The sequence below is a fragment of the Gavia stellata genome, chromosome 6, assembly GCF_030936135.1.
Source record: "Gavia stellata isolate bGavSte3 chromosome 6, bGavSte3.hap2, whole genome shotgun sequence".
Classification (NCBI taxonomy): Eukaryota; Metazoa; Chordata; class Aves; order Gaviiformes; family Gaviidae; genus Gavia; species Gavia stellata.
Window position 1 is genome coordinate 56216315 of NC_082599.1, and position 21915 is coordinate 56238229.

General features: G+C 39.6%; 1 protein-coding gene across 1 annotated transcript in view; it reads left to right on the forward strand.

Moving 5' to 3' along the window:
- The window catches only part of POU6F2 (POU class 6 homeobox 2), a 312117-nt gene that overhangs the window by 212498 nt on the left and 77704 nt on the right, over positions 1-21915 (forward strand). The window contains exon 5 of the mRNA XM_059819000.1: positions 3115-3443. Coding sequence (XP_059674983.1) covers positions 3115-3443 — 329 coding nt within the window. The remainder of the gene's footprint in view (positions 1-3114; positions 3444-21915) is intronic.

Consider the following 21915-nt stretch of genomic DNA (forward strand, 5'->3'; position numbering starts at 1 on the left):
CATTAGGATGACTGTTCTAGCAAGTAAATCCCAACATGTGCAACCATATAATCTTTCTTTCTTAAGCAGATTCATACATTGAGTAAAACCACATTTCAGTAAGTGGATTTTTGTCTAATGGTAAACGAACAGATCAGTACTACTTCTGTATATCTGTATCTGTGCTTTTGTCTCTGCAGTTTTGCAAGACTACTTATATCACTGTTTGGCAACATGTCAATGAAAGAAAATCGTATGCTCTGTAGTGAACACTAATACTAATAATTATTAAATATTAGTCTTCTGGTTGCTCTGAGCTACGTGCCAAAACCACACAAAAAAATAAACTTTTTGCAATGTAATGTAACCACCCCTTCGTTTGTTTTAGTTTCTCAAGAAACTTCATTTATTGTATACTTTGGGCTTCTTTACTATTCTCCTCATGTCTTGTATGTCACCATTTTAAGAAGTCCAGGCAGCGATGCTTTTATCTTTAATATTATATTAACAGATATTTTTTGGATACTGATCATTGACAAAAATATAGCGCTGCTCTGTTTTTGCACTTTTATGTTATCGGATTCACAATGATCCCTCCGTCCTATGTTACCTCATGTTATCTCAGATTGATACTTCCAGCATTCTTTTAATTATTGGCCTTTTTTTCCAAATTCTAGCTGAAAGCCCTACCTCAAGGAGCCAAACACATTGTGTGCTCCAAAAATATTTCAGTAGGTGTTTTTCCCTCCACCTCGAATGCTTTGCCTGTCCCCTGCTACATGACACAGTGCGCTACATGCAATAATTGGCATTTTGACCAATCCATTCTTCCAAGCCATGGCCTTTAAGAGATTGCTGTGGGAACAAAAGGGTTTGGGGATCATTGCAGTACAAAAAAACCCCCACTATATCTAGTTTGCTATAGAGAGAGTTTTGTCTCATCCTGTCCAGCTGTGCACATAGGATATAAAACGACCCCTCGTTCCTCCACATGAGCTGTGTGTATTACAAGTTATGCTTCTGTGGGGTGTCATTGCATTCATTTCTTTATTGGAGTCTGTGGAAGTAGTAAGGGCATGTTGTGTTTGAAATCTTGGTTCTGGTTATCAATGGTTTGTCCAGACTGCTAAGCTATCACAGGTGAGGAAATGGCCCGCACAAGATAAAGAGCTGGTCTAGATTAGTTTTTTCCTCATGGGAATGAGAAGGGTCTTTCTGCCTCTGTGTACATACCTACAGATAGATTTGGTGAATGGTACTTGCCATCCAAGGTGCTTCACACCACGGTTAATATTTGTCTATGCAGTTGCTTTCTTGTATACACACCTTCTCCATTCTTTGTTCTCATATGACTTAGGTTATATTTCCACTTACTACTCTCTTGGCTTTGAGGCATTTAGGTATGAGTTCTGATCATGGAATTGGTGAGAGCATACCCTTACTTCTCCAGGCTGATTGCTTTTGCATGAGATACCATGTATGTTTTTAATCGGATGGTCACTCTGTTTTATGTTGAAACACAAAACTTCCATCAGTAACTTTCCTAATGGAAATATATTGGTGTTACCAACCCTCCTTCACTGCATTATTCAGGTTCTTTGTTGAAGTCATGTACACATGACTATAACTCTTGTAAAGGCATATTTGTAGTTTGATTCCCATCTCTGGTGAAAGAAAATTTAAGAGCAGCTATGAGTATAGGAATGGATGACCAACAGCTCTTCCTACCAAGCCTTTTACGGTTCCTATGTACAGCCTTTTCTAGCTTACCCCTTCTGCCTCATCTTTCTCCTTTTTCTTTTCTTTTTTCTTTTGCTTATTCCAGTTTATGGCTCATTGATTTCATAAGTCGTACCAAGACCTCAGGTTCATCCCCAGGGCATAGACATCTGGAGAGCTGAAATAGGGATGTCGACATGAAAAGAAAGTGGAGATGACTTGGCTTTATCTGCCAATCCACAAATCACTTGGTGAACAGAGTTTCTGGCCATAAAATCTGAATACCATTTTAGAAATAACAAATTTGATTTACACCCAGTTTACTTTGGCTTCTGCTGATGGAAATTATAATACAGAATGGTGTTGGCAAAGCAGTACAGAGGGCAAAGTAGTGCAATGATCTTGTAAGCTGTTCCTCTTGGGATCTCATAGTAATGCAAACCCTAAAATGTTTAGAGTAGGTGAGGCTGGAGACCCAGGTGACTTATTCAGGGTATAATCCTAGAAAGCATCAGGCTCCTGCGATGTTCTGCCTGCTACCTAAAGCTGTTCTTCCTTAGAGACATCCCTGTGGCACACTTCTTGCCTTCCTGAATTTAATGAATGCCCCAGTCAGTTTGAAAGTGTCTCTGGCAGATTAAGTTTGCTCCTCTGTGCCAGCAGGTTGATGGGAGCCACCAGTTTCCAAGCCTCATGTTTGGAGCGCATACTAGCAAAACACAAGACTTTTACCGCCAGGAGTAAGTGAGCAGTGCAAGTGCACAGAATACCTACCCTGTTTCACAAGAGGAACTTCATAGCTTTTAGATGTGAATGATAAGAAGCAGTTCTAATTTCAGAGACACACATATTTTATTGGGTATTTTTTTCTACCTATGCATTGCACAAGAAATTTCACAGCTGAATGTTTTATTTCCTGACATGTGCTGTATAAAGGTGTGACAAAGCTCTTTTCAGAGCATCCTTTATTTTACAAGTATGGTTTTCTCCTCCTCTGTATAACAGCACCAGTACATGTTATGAGTTCTTGCATAGGTACAGTGACATCTTGTTGGCCTCTTCTCTAGGCAGGCAAAATACCCATTGGCTTCACTGGTAAGCTTGTCTGAGCAAAGACTGCTGGTCAGCTCTGAGGCCCGTCCTGTGCACAGAGCCGTAGCCCTTCCGAAGGTTTGCTTTCATTGCCTCCAGTAAAGTCCGACTCTTACCACAGAACTGCACTGGCAGAACCACAGGCTATTATTGATGGGAACGTGTTCATTAATTTCCTGCCACGACCTGAAGTCTGAGACCAGCTGACCTCAGCGGGCAGTGTGCCCCACAATGTAACAGAACCAGAATTTAATCCGGAATATCTTTAACACAGTAGGTATTACTGAAACCTATGTAACTCCCTTCCCTCTCTTCAATTCACAGCTACCTCATCCCTGAACTCTCAGCTTCAACAACTTCAGCATCTTCAGCAGCTCCAGCACCAACAGCAGCAGCAGCAGCAAGGGCAGCAGCAGCAACAGCAGCAGCAAAGCCAGCAGCAGCAGCAGCAAGGTCAGCAGACGCAGACTCCACAGCCACCCCAGCAGACCCAGCAGCCACAGCCATCAGCGCCAGCGCAGCAGAACCAAACACAGTCCCAGAGCCAGAGCCAACCACCTCCACCCCCACAGTCCTCCAGCTCCCCTCAGAAACCCAGCCAGTCACCAGGGCATGGCCTTCCATCTCCTCTTACTTCACCAAATCCATTGCAGGTAGGACACTAAGTACAAATCTCTAACGGTCTAACAACAGAAAGTGCGTACTCTCCCACTGCAAGGGGAAGTCAAGTGAAGGTTACACCTTCTGACCATACAGGCTAAGAAATTCCACCTCATATTAGTTAATCCTTACAGACATCCAGCTTAGAACAGCTAAAGGGCCTGATAAGCCAGAAAAGCATAACTAATGATGCTCCTAGTCTGCTCCTTTCTGAAGAGTAAACATCTTTTACTCTTAAAGTCCATATCATAAAACCCATAGAAAACTATCTAATTTTTTCCACGGATTCGGCATGTGGCCTTCTCAAATGGCGTTTGCCCAGCAGTCACCCTTTATGGTAACTTATGAGGACAGCAAAGTTAGCAGATGATCCTGACTGTCTCTAAAAGAAATACAGCTTCTGCTGGTGGACATGTGCAAAGGATGGATGGATGGGTTATCCCTCCTCTTGAAATCACAGTCCTAATGTTTATCCTGCTAAGAATCAAATACTTCTGTTAAGAGTCTCAGTATAGACTCCAAAGCTAAGAATGTCAGTTAGCGCCTTTCCTAGATGCTCACTCCAATGACATGGATGTTTTTTAATAGACCAACAGCTATGGCACTCACACTGATGCTGGACTCTGCCCGTTTTGGAATTCCTGGGCAGAAACAGGAGAGCTCTGATCCAATAGTCCTAATTTCTTATACTTGGGTGTTCTCGCACTACATGTGTAATGCTATATTCACATCCTGAAAGAACAGCTTTGCCTGTACCCATAAGTCTGATTCTGAAGAGACACCAGGGTAGTCTGTGAAGTGAGCAGTGTCTCTTTCACTGGGCAGTGGAACTGCACTTAGAAATCAGCAAAGTCTCTGTTCACTTTATTCTCTAAGTTTTGAGACCCCACTTTAAAGGTTTTATCCACACTGATGGATTTGGCTCAATTTCCTGCAGAAATTAAACTGCATTAGCTTAATAATTAAAAAATCCTTTTTCAAACAATTAAGGGAATTGGTTTACAAGGAGCTGTGTTTGTCATGTGGCCAGTTAAACCTGCATTAATGTGAGCTTCAACTAAATTGCATCAAATCGGATTTTTTAATGGTTTAGATAATAGACTTAAAAGTCCACAAGAGATGTGTCCTTGCTTCCTGAGCTTTTTCTTATAGTATAGTGTAATGTTTCTAGAGCTTCTTCTGTGTATTGTCTTAAGGGCTACTTAGGCACCACTTAATGCCCAGTCTATCATGCTAGTGAGTGCTTTGGGACTCTTTAGTATGCAGATTATTGACATACAGAGACAGGAATATTTCCAGAGGAACTTCTGTTACATTTTATTGTCTTGGTGCAGCTGTAATGTATGCACACTAACTGTATATGCTATATGTTGCTAAAACTGCCTGCGAAATATTTTGCTTCAAAAGACATTCAGTTTTTCAAACAAAGCAAATGCACACATAAATTAGAGTTGGGGTAGGGAGGAAGTGGGATTATCTCAGTGAACATACCTCAAGAGGGCTGTACTAACACTGAATCTGAAGTCTTAGCTCTCATATAGCCTCTAGTCCCAGTCTAAATCTCAACTGAATCTGAGGACTTCCAGTCTCATCTGTGACCTACAGGTACAGGCCAGTAGAAGCCCTTTCTACTGTTAGCTCTCCAGGGTCACATCTCACTTGCAGAAATACAATAAAAGTAAGTAAAATCGGTAATTCCTTGCATGGGAGGTGCCGATGTCAATGTTTTCATGGAGATACCTTGGCACGTCACTCTCTTTAGCATCCTTATCCTCACAACTATCCTCCTGAGGGCAGTCTGGATGTGGCAGACTTGACAGAAGAGGAAGGAGGGAACCAAGTACTCTGAGGTGGTTTTAGTTCAAATGCTATCCCCTAAATCTTTCAGGAACCGGGATTAGAGTTAATGAAAGACACCAGTGTGAGAGGTCTGGCATTCCCACTGGGCTGAGCTCAACCAGTACTGCTAAGCCAGCTGCGTGACTGGGACACTTTCACAACAGCAGTCAAGGAATTAGAAGTCATTAGCTGTCAGCTCTGGCTCAGCATTAAAGAGTTACTAATAAATTGGGGGATAAGTGTTTTTAATGTTCTTTCCTCTCTGATCCTCGCCATTTAAATAGCCATGAAAACTCAAAGTTTGTTCACAGATCAAATATGCCGTGTGCTGACATCCGGAAGAGAAGCCAGAACTTAGCACGGTACTTCAGGCCTGACATTAGCCATGTGTGTAGGGCTATTAGTTTGGCCTTCTAGCCATTTCTACAGCAAGCATAATACTTCTCAAGCTTCCCTAAGAAATACTTAAGAACTTGAAACATGCTCGGTCATATCGCTGAGAATGGTGAGACTCTTTAATATGCAAACAAGTGACACTCAGAAATATTTCCAGAGGAACTGCTGTTGCACTTTATATATGGTTGAAGGACGTGTTCAGGTACTTTTCTAAAGCAGAGCAGTGGTAAGATCTCCTCCATGAAATTTGTCATTCTAAATCCTGCAGAGAAAAGCTGTTTTACCCCCGTACATCTAGTTTGAGGACTGGATCTGAAATTGTTTTCTTCTGCACAAACATTAAAAAAAAAAGGAGGGAGCACACGTTTGGCAGCAGTTCATATATCCAGTTCATAATAGCTGCTTAGAATGTGGATTTTTTTAATGTCTAATGCTTTAACTTAAAAATCGACCTAGAAGAAAATTCAGAGATATTATGGCCTCTAAGGTAATGTTCTTTATGAACTAGAATGAAATGGGTTTTGTTTGAAGAATATTAAGGGAATAAAGATCAACTAAGTTAAAGTTTGACAGCTTAAATTTCATTTCTGAATTCTTGATTTTTTCATGTGGGCTTTATCCTCTTACATTATTCAGGATCTGTCTGAAAGATATTAGTTTAGAACAATGCTACCTCAAAAAATTGTCATGGAAAGTCGGTAATTCAGGAGGATGATTGTGTTTATTTCAAAAAACTCTGAAGGATAACAGCAATTACATCTCAAAACGTACAGATGCTGTCATGTCCTTCAGAAGGCAAATTAAATGAAAGTGACTTGCTTAGGTATACCTGGGTGAGGTACTTTTGCTAGCTGATCAGAAATTAGTAATACTGGTGCAGCGTACACCAGCTAAAAGTCTCAGAACGATTCTTGTCAGATTGTTCTGTAATACTCTGCTCTAATTTTATCACTATTCTTTACTCAGTTCAGTGGGCTGGATTGTAGTTACAAAGCTATTATTTTTAGGAGGTCTTTTAATGATTGTGTAGAAAGATGAAAAACCTCACTATAGGTTCCAGGGCAAAAGATTTGCAAAAGACAGCAAACCAAAGGAGAATTTTCCAAAGCAGAGCTGTAGTTCAGGGGGTGGTGAGTCAAGTAGATGATGGAAGACTTTCATCCCTTCATTTTAAAACTGTGAAATTCCTCATATAGATAATTGTAGTCTGATTTTTACTTTCATTGTGTCAATTGATTTGAGACAAAAGAATCCAGAGGTGAAAGACAACCTAGCTCATGTTGTAAATTGGGGACTTCGAAACCTTTACTTCTGGGAAAATACACTTCTCCAAATATGCTTCTCCAGTGAATGTTTTGTTATTACACAGCGAACTATACGTGTTCTTGAATGGTCAGCATGTTGCAACTTCAAAGCATAGTTAGCACCTCTTACAGAGTTTCCATTCAATTAAATTTCTGGAGCCATAAGATCTTGATTATATGCTGTATAAAATCAGATGAGCCAAGTACTAAGTAGCCAATTATTCTGCTTGACTACCAGGATAAGGCTCTTCGTATCAGCAAAATATATTTAACTGGCTCCAAATGGGGCTTAGCTTCTGGTGCTGACACTCACTGCATGTTTTAGCGGTATGGACAAGATGAACGTACCCACAGCCAGATCTACAAAGGGAGAGCTGCGCTATAGGAATAGAAGAATTCCCAATGATTTCTACTGCTCTGTTCATGTGTGAATAGGAACAGACAAACAGGAAATCCCCCAAGGATTGCCCCACTGTAAAATTATTCTGACCGTTTTCAGAACTCTTTCCTAAAACACCTTTTTGTCATAGAAGCCTATCTACAATAACTGGAGCTGACGGAATATGATGAGTGAGAAAAAAATAATAATAAAAGGAGGGAAGAAGGGAAGTGAGGAGATGACAACAGCAGAAAAATCTTCCAAGTAATAGCAAACTCTAGGATAGCAAAACCAGAACCTCCTTCAGATTAAATTTTCATACTAAACTTAAATAATGTATTTGGAACCTCAACACTTTTATAACAAAGGAGAAGAGAAAGCAGAAAGGCTGAAACACTCAGCTGTGAATGAGAGAGAATGTGTACACAGATGCCTGAGGCTCCAACAGTCACAAAAACCAAACCACCCCTTCCCTTCCCCCCCAACCTCATTCACTGGTTAGCTTCTCATTAAGGAAAAATCTGCTTTAAATAAATCTCAGTGTTCACTGACACTTTGATAAATTTACATATGTATTTAAGATACAGAATAAATAACCAAGTCTCTGTTGGTTTGAGGAAGGCAGCTGGAATGAGTTTGCAAGGACTATAGTCATGGTCTGTCTTTATGTCCATGTTCACTCCAAGACCTGTTGTATTTTTCTTATGCTTATTGAATCCTGAGATCAAGAAAACTTGATCATGATTATGAGACCAGCAATCCCACTGAGGGGTTTTTTTTTGTTTTGCTAAAATTATCCAGCCTTCTTCCTGCATATGATACTGTGCAATGTATGACTGTTTGAATCTGTTCCCAAGTTACTTGGTAATCAGTTTGACAAAGAAATATTTTATAAATGGTGAACAAATGCAATGCTTTGAATCAATTTTCTAAAATTTCCTAATTTTTTATATTAATAGGGTGTGAGATACTGCACATCACAAGGCAACAGGTGATACAGACACGTACAGTGGACATTTGTTCAGAAAGGTTCATGCCCATCACCTGCTTGGAGTGAGCCTGTTGAAGTGCTGGTCTTAGGTGGATTTCCAGGAGGTAGTGGCAAGACCTAGGTCTCAGCTCTAAACTAATAGCATGGAAACTCTGCTGCAGTCAGCTAAGTTGAGTTGACTTTGGTGAACTGTTGAAAATATTTTGCATATTTCATCCGCTGCTCATTTCAAACAGGTCCAGAAAGATTTAAACATCTTGTTCTACTGACAGTTTTGGATTTCTGAGTATTCTTACAGTATTTTAGTGATTTTTCTGGGTTGATAAAGGTGATTTCATGAGTGGAAGAGGCAAGTACTTGTGTAAAAATTTCCACTAGCTAGAAAGTCATGGTCATACTGATGTACCACACACACACATGCTTATTACCCATTGCAAATGCTGTTGTGATTCAGGTCCCCTCCTTTTGTTTTTATGCTCTTCCTTTTGCCACTGCAGTAGTTCTGTGAACCACACAGACATTACTGTTCACAAACTTGAACTTTGCTTGAGAAATTGTTGGCTTTGAGTTTCAGTGCATCCAGGGCCTCCTTTCTTCTCCTCCTCTCACCTCTTCTGTGCACTTCCATGATCCTCCTCATCCCTTCTGGGGCTGCTCCCGGCTAGGCCACTCCGATATGGCAACGTGGCAGTTCGTCCTAGCTGGACACTCAGGTGTCTGTACGGTGCCGTACCATGCTCCCTGGCCCTGGGGCACAGTGCAGAGACATGCAAGCTGGTTTCCTGGCACAGTTAGCTTGTTTGAGGGCTGCTACTCTTCGTGTCTACCTGGAGATGCATGGGTATCATTTCCTCAGAAAGGCAAGTTTCAGCTATGTGTAAGACCGCATCCATCCACAGGACTGAGTAGGGTTTCAGATCTTCTCAGCTGTCTTCCTTCTCCCAGAAGCTCACTGCTTTTTCGGGTCTTTGAGGCGTTGGGACTTCACACTGGGAAGCTGTTGAATACTGCATTTAAACAGAGCAAGGAGATGTTTAAGGGTTCTCAAAGAGACTTTACAAGCAAGTCTCTTCATTCCCTGAGGAAACCTTCTCTCAGTTGGAGCACCGGCTGCCTGGTCCATCCGAATATACTCTGCAGGTGTTGCTATTTTCAGAAGCACAAGGAGTACTGGTGTCTGACTCACATTTAAAGCAAAGGAAATTAATCTTCGAGTAAAACAACTGGCATTATTAGCACCCAAGGGGCAGAAGCTGAGGCTAATATAGGAAACCATTTGCTAGAGAATTCTCTGAAGGAGAGGAAAGTGGAGCTGTTTGCCCAGCAAGCTCTGGCTTCTGAAATGGGAGCATTTAATAAACTCCCTAAAGCAACTGAAGTATTTAACAAATGGGGAAATAAATAAATAATATCCTCCCAGGACAAATTTGGGAAAGGATCCATATCCCATAAGGTCTTCTATTTCCAAAGCCTCTCTAGGCAGAGAGGAGGACCCTTGGGGAATCTTAGGGACAGAAAAAGTTGACACAGCCCCTCAGATGCTCTTTTAAATCCAGTGGATCTGTTTTGCTAGCATTCATTTCTCTTAATTTCCCTTTTCACTCACATTTCCAAAAATTTTCAGGGAAGTAGAGAATATCCCAAAGCATTAATTTATTTTCCCCTATTGTTCATACCCCTCACCTCTTTGTAATAAAGCAAAAAAAAGAGATTAAAAACAAAAAAAGCAAGTCACACAGGTTTCTAGTTCTGTGAGAAAAAAAATTCTTCTACTTGGAAGCAAGCGGACCAAGTGAACACAGAGAACCTAGTGGGCTTGTTGAATCTGATTGAGGAGCACTATTCTGGAAGTGATATAGCCCTGATGTTTTATCATTCAAGGCTCCTTGTACAAATAAGTACCTAAAAGAGGTTACTCAGCTTCTAGGTACTGCCTCAAAAAAAAAAAAAAAGAGAAAAAACAAAGCCACTCCAGAATATGTTTTAAAGTTTAAAATTAAGCCTTTTTCGGCAGTTTTGCTGAGATCTATGAGAGTGTCCACTTGTGGATTCTCTCGGTGGTTTTAGGAGATGCAGTTTCGGGCAAGTGTTTAAAAATAATAATACCTTCTCTTTTTTATTGGTAGCCAGAATGTTTTGAGAGAGTGACTAAGCACAGGCCTGGAGATTATGAAATTTGCTTAAGTGTTAATGGGTTGATTGCTGAGTTACAGCCTGCCGTCTTTACTGGAAATTGATTGACTGGTGCTGCAGGTCTTCACACTTGACGCTCAGATTTGACTCAAAAATTCTGCCAAGTCTTTTACTCTGAAATTTATCTTAATTAGATCTGAAAGACCTGCCACAGCAGAATAGTCACACCGATTAAAATGAAAAACAGGAGAAATTACTGATCAAATTAATCATAATGTCGGGTTACAGCTGTAGGTCTGATGTAATTTGCCACTCCAGTGAGTTACATCGGCCCAGGCAGAGGAAAGAGAGCTGGTTTTACGCTGATCCGTAACACCAGGCAGCTTCAGGCAGCCCATCAGGACGTTTATTCCATTCATTCTCTTGGCTTATTCTGACCTTAGTGCTGCAACTAGAAACAAATTAGGCAAAAGAAAAAAAATAACCTTTTATCCAAGGGGTCGCACTGGAAACGTGAGCTTTCCAAATCCTTCTTGTTTCATTTTTCTCCCTTTCTCCACCAACGTGCTACTTTTGTTTGATGTAACCAACAATTAATTAGGTCGAAACGGGAAAATTAAAAGGTCAGAGGTTACCACCTCAGGCACAAGTCAGAAAATGTGTATTTCTAAGAGCTCCTAGTGGGTTAGGGTATGAAGAAATTAGGATCATTTAAGCAGATGCGTATATAGCAGCACATGAGAAGGCATGTCCTAGCAGGTAGGAAATCAACAATCAGACTTGATATCTTAAAGATGTGATGATCCTAAAATTTATTTTTAAATTATGTGCTTGTAATATACTACATTCTACTAGAACCGTTTTTTTTTTTAAAAAAAAAAAAGCACAAATTACTGGTTGAGTCCATGTTAGAATGAGATAGGTTGTGGGTCTTAAGGGGCCCCACCATAAAATTTTCATCTGGAAGAGAAGTCTTCTGCAAGTTTCCTAGTATTCGTTCCACCAGCAAGGTTTGAAACATTTTTAGGACAACCTGTCTTGTAGCACCACTGTATTTTTTGCTGCTGATCCGGAACAAAGTCAAGAAATGAAGGTATTTGGCACCAGCTGAGAAGGGAAATGAAGTAGAGGGAAGAGAACAAGAAACTAGATGAGCCCTGTAAGTCTCAGAAAAAAAATTGTCTTACCTTTGAAATACACAGAATTTTTTATTTTGGTACTGTAGTAACTTAAACTGATCAGGAATTTTCTAAGTGATTTTTCTTTTGCAACAATAATGTAATTCCACAAAGTTGGTTTCCCCCCCGCCCAAAATCTCATTTTAATTTGCTGTTTTAGGCCTGGGAAATGGAAAGAACTGTGGATAGCTTTTGTTTAAGATCAGCTTAAGTTATATTTATTACATTAAATTCCCTAAAAAATAGTGATTTAACAAAAGAAACTGGAAACATTTTAATTCCTGGTGATGATTTGAAATCTGCTGAAATACTTCATCATTTTCAAATGCAAGTTTTGTTTGCTGAAACATTTCAATATTCCATCTTTTATCTGCATTTGCATCAGAAATTACGTCTTAAATCAGGAGAACTTCCTGCACGACAGGAATTTGACTTATTTCTGATAGTTTAGGCATGATCAAATATCCTGTGAGGAATCCAGTTGGAGAACCAAGCTAGGTTATGTTTGTGAAAGAGATTGGAAGGCAAAGCTGAGTTTCCAGAAGAGAAAAATCGATGTATGAAAATAGCACATCATATATTGCTAGGATTATCCTTTTACTAAAGGAATGATGATGGTGCATTTTGGTTCTTAAAGGAGCTGAGGTTCTTTAAAGCAGCAATCACTGCTCTGCAATACCTTTGTATACCTGTTAAGAAACACTTACATGCTTGTAAAAAGCATCAAGGAAGCAGTCAGACCTGGGATGATCCTAAGCACTTAGCAAAAATACAGATGCTATAAAGGAAAGCCTAAAATATGGGCCCAGTCACAGTACAGAGCAATAGTCTGTATTAGTGATGGCCAATAAATTGGTACCAGAAGATGATTCTGAATGAATAGAAAAATTGTTAGTTGCTAATGCTCTTATGATTTTCACCACAGTAACCTTATAATCCCGTTTTCAACCTGCTGGATAGCCAAACCCAGCTGGAGTGCTGTCTCTTCTTGCTCTCCTCCCAGTTTGGGCAGTACTACCCTTATGGACTGGTGGCTCCAGCTGGAACAGGAGAGGAGGTGGTACAGCGCTGATCTCCTCTTGACCTTTCCCCAGGGCGTGGGGGACACCTCGCAGGGTGCCAAGCAGAGCTGCCAACGTGGGTGCCCCATGGGCTATGGGGCATGGGGGCAGATGATGAGGACTTGAGCTGTACTGGGACCAAGGTCCAGGATTCATCACAGGGTGCAGCTTCCATTGGTGTAGAATTCCTCAGGGACAGGGCCTAATTTTAGGGAGGAAAAGGAAAATGTTGGGAGGAGGAGAAGGGAGAAAAACAGTGTCTTTGTTGTTCACAGTGCCTTTATTCCTACTGACCTTTTCCACTGGGAGAGAGACAAAAAAACAGAAGGATTGGCACTGTGAAAGGCTGAAATGGTATCACTGATCACCACTCTGGAATAAGATGCTGTGTGCGTTTCCATCCTACCTCTGTCTGCAACTTTTCATTTTATAACGAGACCTAACGCTATCCTAGGGAAGTTGGCAGGAGGTTTCTCACAGCTCTCAAATGAGACAGGAGCAAGCTCAATATGCCATTAGGAAGGTTTCCCCCTCTTCTCCCTCCCCAACTTTATAGAATTACAGCTTCCTTTTTTTTTTTTAACTGTCTTCTGACTACGAAACATGTTCTCCATGCAATCAAAATGTGTCTGACAGAATTTTCAGTTCATGTAAAACAAATATAAAAATAAACAAAACTTGAGAAAACCAAGGCATTCTAAAAATCCTTGATGTTTTCCCCATAGACATTCAAAGAGTATGTCTAGGGGGAAATCACTGGTACTTCAAATGTACAAGCAGGTATAGAGATAACATATGTCAGTCCTGTAGACCCAAACTTGGCAGTCCATGTTCTCATGAGTGAAAACTGCAGGGAAAGGAGGGGAGGGAGTTCTTTTACTGCCACATACAATCTGCATATTTAGCTCTAATATCATTATTAGTAAGCAAAGTTATGCCTTTGCTTACTGAATTCACTTTTGAAAAATAATTTGCATGAGGAAGCAAAGTGCTTTAGTAAATGGATGGATTGTTGGAGTCAGGAGCACTGCACTGCAGTCCCAGCTCTGTCACTGTCTGGTATGTCACTTTGTCTTTCTGTTCTTTTGTTGATTCTCCCACCATTGTTTGATCTCTTTAGACTTTAAACTTTTACAGTTTTTTGGTATAATGCAATGAGACCTTGATCTTGCATTGGGTTTCTAGGTACTGCCGTAACACTAATACTATGAAAGCAAGGAATATTCAAAAGAGGAATGGCATAGCCCCAGTCACTCGCTTGCTGAATTCAGAGTAGTATCGCTGTTGAGTTCAGAGGGCACAGAACCGGTATCCATTTTGTTTTCAAGTATATTGAATATTTTAAAGTTTCTGTCAGCTGCTCAGTGTGCTGTCAAATGCACTAATGAAAGGTTTTCCTAAAGTTAATTTTCCTACTCGTAATACAATAACCAAATTTGCTTTAACACTTGAAAAAATCCATCCATACTAAAGAGAATCAGTTGCTTAATCCTAAAATTAAAGGTTATTGCATGCAAGAGAAAATAATTACATGCTCAAAGTATGGAAAAAAGAAAACTTTTTTAATATGTAGGTATTTGTATAATTAAAGACTAATCAAGCATGAAGGCTGCTGACTAAACCAGAAAATGAGATTGTTGGCAAGCAATATTGTAATGTAAATGCCATTTTTGTTTAAGTACTAAAGAGCTGGAGGAATGATATCCTGAACAGATTAAAAGCAAACAGCATTGATAATAAATATTTATCAGATTTCAAATGCAACACACAGAGATTTTTATATTTTACATGCAAAATATATTGGCATTGAAATACTCAGTCACTTTTCAAAGGTTTGTTCACATCTTCACTTTAAAATGTTGAAAAGCAAGCACTCACTAGTAGGAGAAATAGCTTTAGAACTCAGTCTTAACCTGTAGCAATGCCAGTAATCTGTAGGCAATGGAAAACAGCTGAGACTTGCTAACATACTAAACTACAAATGTATAAGATCAACTCCTGGGGCTGGAGAGTCAGAATTTTAATGGGCTTTATGTGTGTGTTTTTTTCTTTTTTCCAAAATGTTCACATTAATTTTTCAAAAAGAGAGAGAAGCTTCTCAAACTTAAATCTGTGCCATGAAACAAATGTGTAGTAAGGTATTTATGGAGGGCTTATGTATACACAGAAATTATCCCAATGTAACCACCATTTTATTGTAGAGGACTGATTTAGTTAAAGGTTTGTATCTTCCTGGGGCAGTGCTTTTAAATTGGTGTAAAAGTATTGTGCTGATTAAATATGCTCCTCGTATACGTTTGTGTTATGTTATTGTAGCCTAAATCTTGTTCAGAAGTGGATATAAAGATATTTGGCTACATCAAGAGTTGAGGAGAATGAGGAAATACTAGAATTGAAGTACCAACTGTGTTCCCATTCCCATCCATTTTCATTTCATCACACTGTTCCCAGAGTTGGCAATACTCAGCATGCTGTGGTCCAGCAGAAGCCATCTCTTAATCAAGTCTGTCATGCAGTAGTTGAAGCTAATTTAAAACGTCCTTTGACATCTGTGAAAAGAGGCTTAAACCCAATGGGTATGATAGTAAGGCAATGAAGACCTTTGCTTTAGTACATGCGCTGTGGGCCATTGCATCCTTTGTGTTGATGTGTGCCTGCTGTTGTTTCCTCATACATTCACTTTTGAGAATAATTTTCATCTCACTTGATGATGACTGAGAGATACAATAGCATGTCACTGACAGAGTTATCGGGGGAAAGTGACAATAGGGATTTTTTAATGTAAGGCTGCCTACAACATTATCAAATTTTTCCTAGCCTGGTGTAATTATATTCTATTAGCCTTTGGACAAAGGGAGTGTAGACAAGTTAAAATTAAATAGTACTGTGCGAAAGTCTAATGCTAGCTTCTTGAATAAGCATTGATCTAATTTTCAGAAGGGTTGAGTCACTCCCATTGATGTGAACTGTAGAAATTATTACTTAACCCTCGAAGGAGCAAAAATACAGATTTCAACCGCTGTATTTCTTAGAAAAATCTTGCTTGTGTCTATAGGTTATATCACAGGAAATAGACAATTTGCAAATGCCAAAATTCAGACCAAGCCAGCCAGGTTCATAGCAATATCCTGTGTTTATCTGAGTTACTGAGCTCTTAAATGTACAACTTCACAGATAGGCCTATTGATATATCATCATTAAGAAACTTTATAGTAATTACTTTATAAGTCCTCTAAGCAATTCATATTTACGCTAGTCTAATGATACTAAGGATTACATTGGTAAAAACACACTATGGAAAATACTAGGGAAAGTACAAAACCTTGAGTGTAGACCATCAGCCAGTGGTCCAGCAAGAAGCAAACTAGAAGAGGCAGTAAAGCACTTTTAGATCAAAACTATGCAACTGATGGTCTGTGAGCCAAGTCTGACCCATAGGAACTTTCTATCCAGACCCCAAGTGAGCCAACAAAAGAAAGATAAAAGACTTTTGAAGGCAACTGCACATGTGCTTTGCCCTGGGATGTGCTGTTGCTTGTGAGTCCCGAGAGCAGAGCAATTAGCCAAGAGAGGTGGGCAGGTGAGAAGTCTGCCTTTTGATATTTGTTTGTTTTTTCACTCATACTTGAGTGAAGCATAGTAATAAGTTTTAGCTTGCGCGTTAGCAAAAGACCATAATTCTTTTTTTCTACAGAGGTGGCTGTGCCTCCCAAAGATTACTGATCCTGTCAAGCAGGTGATAATTCCTTTTTTTGTTTTCTAACTGTATATAAAGCGTAAGTTACAAGAAGGGTTTACCTATTATTTCTAGAAGGGAGATTACCACAGTTTACTGAGGAAAACATGGTAACATGTAAATTATTTAAAGGCTGAAACAGACACTTTCACAAGTCATTAAACTACCCTATGTCTTGGAACACAAAGAGGATATCCCTGGGATATTTATCTGAGGGGTCTGCAGGTCAAAAGGGGAATGGAGTCAGCAGAAAAAGAAGCAGTCACATACAGAAAGAGCGATTATTCACAAACTAAAAATGAGGATAGGGGTTAGAAGTGTCAGCATATACATCTGAGATGCCTTTGGTGGGGCCATTACTTATGAAAAAAGTCATTACTGCCATTTTGCACTAGATAACGTGTACCTATTTCATGGTAACCATGGCTTGCATAGATTCATTTATATGGAAAACCTACAAAGAAACCTCAGACCACCTAGTGAAATGTAGAAATGTCTCCCAGCTCTCTGGCTTTATACTCTTTGAAAAGCATCAAGCTAAACAGGACCTTAAAATGCTCAACACTTGTATACATCATCTCCATTTACCTTCGTGAATTAATAAGGACATGCAAGCCTCATCTTCAGTGTGTGGTTTTGAAAATCTGGTTGTCTAGGTTAACAGTATCCTTTACTCCAAATCATAAAAAGTAAGATCACAGTCTGGGTTACAGCCTCACTTGGAAGGCCAGCCAGATGCTGCTCTGTTTTCCAGGACTGTCCAAAAAAGTTGCCTTGTTTTAGATAAGAGTTGCCCCTCATCTGAGCAACATATACTGAAATTTGCAGACTGTTTTTCTGGACATGCTGTATTTGGTTTTGTAATTTCTTCACAGGAGAAAGTCTTACTACTAGGATTAGGCAAAAATCAGACCTAAGGATATTCCATGATCTCAACAAGTATTTTACTCCAAACCAGAAAAATAAAACGGAAAAGCCAGGGTAGCTGACAAAGTTTCACATAGATGAAATAAAACTGTGAAGTCTGATTTCATCCTTTTTACTTTATCATATGCACATGCACCCCTATGCCATTTGAGAAACTGGATTCAAAATGAAGAGCCCAAAACTGGGGAACTTCAGTACTACCAAAACGCTTTCTTTGGGAGCTTATGGAGGGAGAGACTTCCTAAACACAATCAAAATGCCCACCACTTTTCAAAAAGTTTCAGTTCCAATGGAAAAAATAATAGTGTAATAAATTTTTCCATAAAAATTTTTAAAACCTATTTGGAAAAAAAAAAGATTGTAACAAAATATTTTAAGTTAATCCTTACCCTGGAAATCACCATGAGCTTCAGAAATACCACCTGGTGCTTAGAAAAGCTGAATCTAACATTTTTCCAGTACACTGGGAAGCTGCACACTATTGAATATAATCTTAACATTAGGGTGCTGTTTTTAAATTTCCCAGGGGGTGATTCAGCATATCAAGGCAACAGGGGTAATGATCTGAGGAGGAGACTCCTCACGAAGTAGAAAGAAAAGATCAGTACGCTTCCCACTTCTGACAGCTGACAGACCAGCGTTTGCTGTATGAAATAAAGTCAGCCATGCCGGTGAAATGGTCCAGCACTGAGCAAAAGGAGCTTTACGTCAGGAACTGAGGTTTGTAATCATCAGGGCCATAACCACCCTCATTTTCCTACAACTTGTTGCTTTGCAAAATGCCTAGCCACCTTCTTTTACAGCTGGGCAACTCAAGACTTCTTTTTCACTATTTTTTGTTGAAAACTGTAGATTCACTGAAAAGCAAGTGAAACGGTATCTTAGCCTCAGGTTCAAGCCTTTCATTGCACCTGATTCAGATGTGAGGCTTGAACCCTGGTCTCCACATGCTGATGAATGCTCTGATTTGGCAGGATAATGGATGCTTGAGGGCTTTTACTTTCCATCTTGGAATATAAATAGTTGACTGTTCATCAGGCCAGAAAGAGAACTTATCCTATTTGTCCCAATGCCCATGGTAACTTTTACAAAGGAAACGGTTCTAAAAAACAGCAGGGAAAGGTCATGAGCCTGTAATTTACTATGTATAAGTATGTATGTCTTCTCTGTTCAAAAATTGTCTGCTGGAAATCTTAATGAAAAATTTCTGTAAGTGCTAGACAAGCCCGCAAGGAGCTCTGTAAATATTCCAGATGTAAGCTAAGACTGGTTTGGCTTTGTTCTCTCTGGGGAGAAGAGGGGCTGAATGTATAGGTTACATGATATTCTATCAGTTGTTTGGATGGGAGAGCTGCCACTTTAGCATAGCATAAGCACTACTTTTCCTGGGAGGGCTGGCTGGTGTTTGGATTGTGTCTGGTTGATTTTCATTTTGCAATCATACAAAATGAAAGGATGTTTCCTAAGCTACTTTAAGGGGAGAAGTTCTAAAAGGTGATTGATACAGAAAGATGAGTATAAGAAACATAGGGAGCATATATATGATGAATATTGATCAGATTTTTAAAAAAAAAAAAAAATCAGTATCTTCCGAGGATAAAGAATAATCTTTGATGTAGATGTTGAGTGACTTCCTATCACTCAACGCTAATTTTAATATAAGGAAGTGTTGAAATGCTTCTAGAAAGTACAGTTAAAGTAAATCCCTACATATCTAAATGCTAACTCCAATAGGATTGAGACTTTATGAGCAAAATTTTACTTTTAATGATACTAAGTCAATACAGACTTAAAAAAAAAAGAGGAATTACAGGTTCTGAAAATAAAGTTTTAGCCTTAGTGCTTTGATAAAGATCGGTGACCCCTGGTCCTTTAAATATTGAACTTGGACTGTAAAAATATCACTTCTTATTGATCACATGGTTATTAAAGTCAGTCAAATGCTCAATTTATATGTCAAACACTTGTAATATTTCCTGTAAATATTAGAACAAAAGAAGAGGGTGATAATATCATTGTGTTCAGTTGCGTTAGTTTTATTCGGCTTTTCATCACTGAGAAATAATAAAAGTGTCACCAAGAAATGCATTAAATATGCCAAGCATTTATCAAGGGTATATTAATTTACAGCTGCATCATGTATGTGGTGTATGTGTGCATTAGTTCACGTATATGAAAGCAAGAACATACCTGTCCATGTAACAGGGAGTGGTAGGAGATATATATATATACACACACACCACGTGTCCTCGTTCTCTCCTTTCAGTACACCTTCCCACTCCCTGCCACGTACTTGCAACCCTGGAAAAAAAAGTATGGCTTATTTGTTGAATCTCAAGGAGAATGAGGAAACTTAATAAGTCAACAGATATTAATTAAATGTTAAAGGCAGGTTTTAAAGTACCTTCAATATATATTGCTCCTAATGACATTCAGGTGCACTTTACAACGGAGGTCAGGGGGGAGATCTTTAGATCCCCCAGGCTCCCCCAAGATGCCTTTCCATAACCAAATGCTTTCATATGAGTAATCGAAAGAAACCTTTAGTCAACCACTGGGGAGTCTTTACAGCCTGGCTTCGATTGGAGTCTGAGTGCAGGCCTGTGAGCAGGAGGTGTTTGTAAGCATTTCTAATGGCATTTTGATGTACATGTACAAAATTGATGTCGGAAGGATCATTGTAAAGTCCCAAACAGTGGAATATTGAGGACATTTTCAGGTGGCAGTCAGATTCTGGCTGGGTGAGCCCAGTATATTTTCTCATGTCACAGTTGATTAGGTTCACAGGGAAGTGGAAAGAGTAAAAAATTCTCTTATTACTGCAGCAATGCCATATCAGCCTCTTTTCCCTTTGAATGCAACATTAGTTTTTGTCCAGAACTCTAACTGCTTTCTACAGTTTGGGGAATTGTAAAGCAGAAACAATTTTCCCAGCTAGGCTGACCTTCACAGTAATGAGAAATGACTGGAATTTCTCTCTATTTCTCTAACATTTGGGGAAGGGGGATAGGAGGAATGTGTTTGTTTTACCTGATATTATGTTGTGGGCGTCTATTTGGCACTTTGAGCCTAATTTTTTTCCATTCAGGAGATTACATGGACTGCTGCACCATCTGACCCAGTAGCCAACCCTCAAGTGTATAGAGAAACGACAGTAATGCACTTTAAACCTTTTGTTATCACAGCAGTGATGGCATTTTATTTCAGCCATTAAATGATTTTTTTTTTTTTTCATGGGATGGCTATTTTCATTTACTCTTCAGTACTTGTTCAGGTGATGAGCAGTGATCTTGAGAAAATTTAAGATTCATTACAGGCCGGGCAGATGGGGGAGCCTCAAGATGGGCATACATCTGCAGAGCGTTCCTTGGGAGGCTGGTGCTATAGTACTACAATGCTGATCATCTCTTGGGGACAGGATAAGAAAATTCTGCATTTATGTGCAAACCAAGTAAGTGCTACGTCTGACGAGTCTTTAACAGCAGCACATCTGGTTAGAAATATGAGTTGTTTCCTTGTTACTGCCAGGTGTTTCAGAATAAACCTCTTTCCCTGTGGAATCTGAGGCCTCTAGCAATGCATGGTGGTCCAGGCTAGGTCTGCCCTGCCAGTGCAGAAGTAGCATTGCAGAGGTGTTACCATACCCAAGCTAGGATTCGTGCAGCAAGACTCAGTGCCAGGAAGAGTGAAGGCACTATGACAGGGCATTGAATGCAATGAGCCACCCAAGCAAACAAGCAGGATCTCAGGGACACTTACACAGCCCACGCTGAAATCCATGCTGCTACATCTTCGTTGTGGCATTGGCATGAACTAGATGGGCTCGGACAGGACTCCACCTGCTCCTGATTACGGCGTAGACCTATCTGCCACTTGACATCTGTGCCAGTAAAATACCCAGAAGTTCCTGGAAATGTGCACAGGTCAAAACATTTCAAATAGAAGACAAATTGGATCAAATCTCTGGCTGCAAATCACTCAAATATGAAAGCTGAGTGGTAGTTTCAGGGAATTAATAAGTTTCAAGTATTTTCCTTATTTTTTTTTTGCTTTGTTAGAGCTAGGACAGGCTATGGAAATGTCAGAATATCTTGGAGGAGGCAGGTTTTCACCTCTTTTCACCATGGAAGAATAAAAGGTCTCATGGTATTTCTGGGAGAAGAAGATTTCATAATACCGTGTAAACTTTCAATAGTTTGACTGTACTCCTCTACTTCTACTGTATCTGAAAGGCCTGAAGTGGTGAACATATTCCATTAAGTTGGAGTTATATTTTCCTAGTTAGTATTTCTATGTTATAGCCATAATGTTAGGACATTGCTTTAATTCCATGTTAATAGCCCGCAAAATGGGGAGCAAAGTCAAGGAATATTAAATTCCCTGATCATGCTGTAACCCCTAGAGTGCGATATCTCATTAACTGCAATTAGTGGGCCCACCGGAGCCTTCACTTGAATTTTTTTAAGCCTCCAACATTAGGGTTGTGCTATAATACTGACAGGTGACTTTTTTCTGATCCGC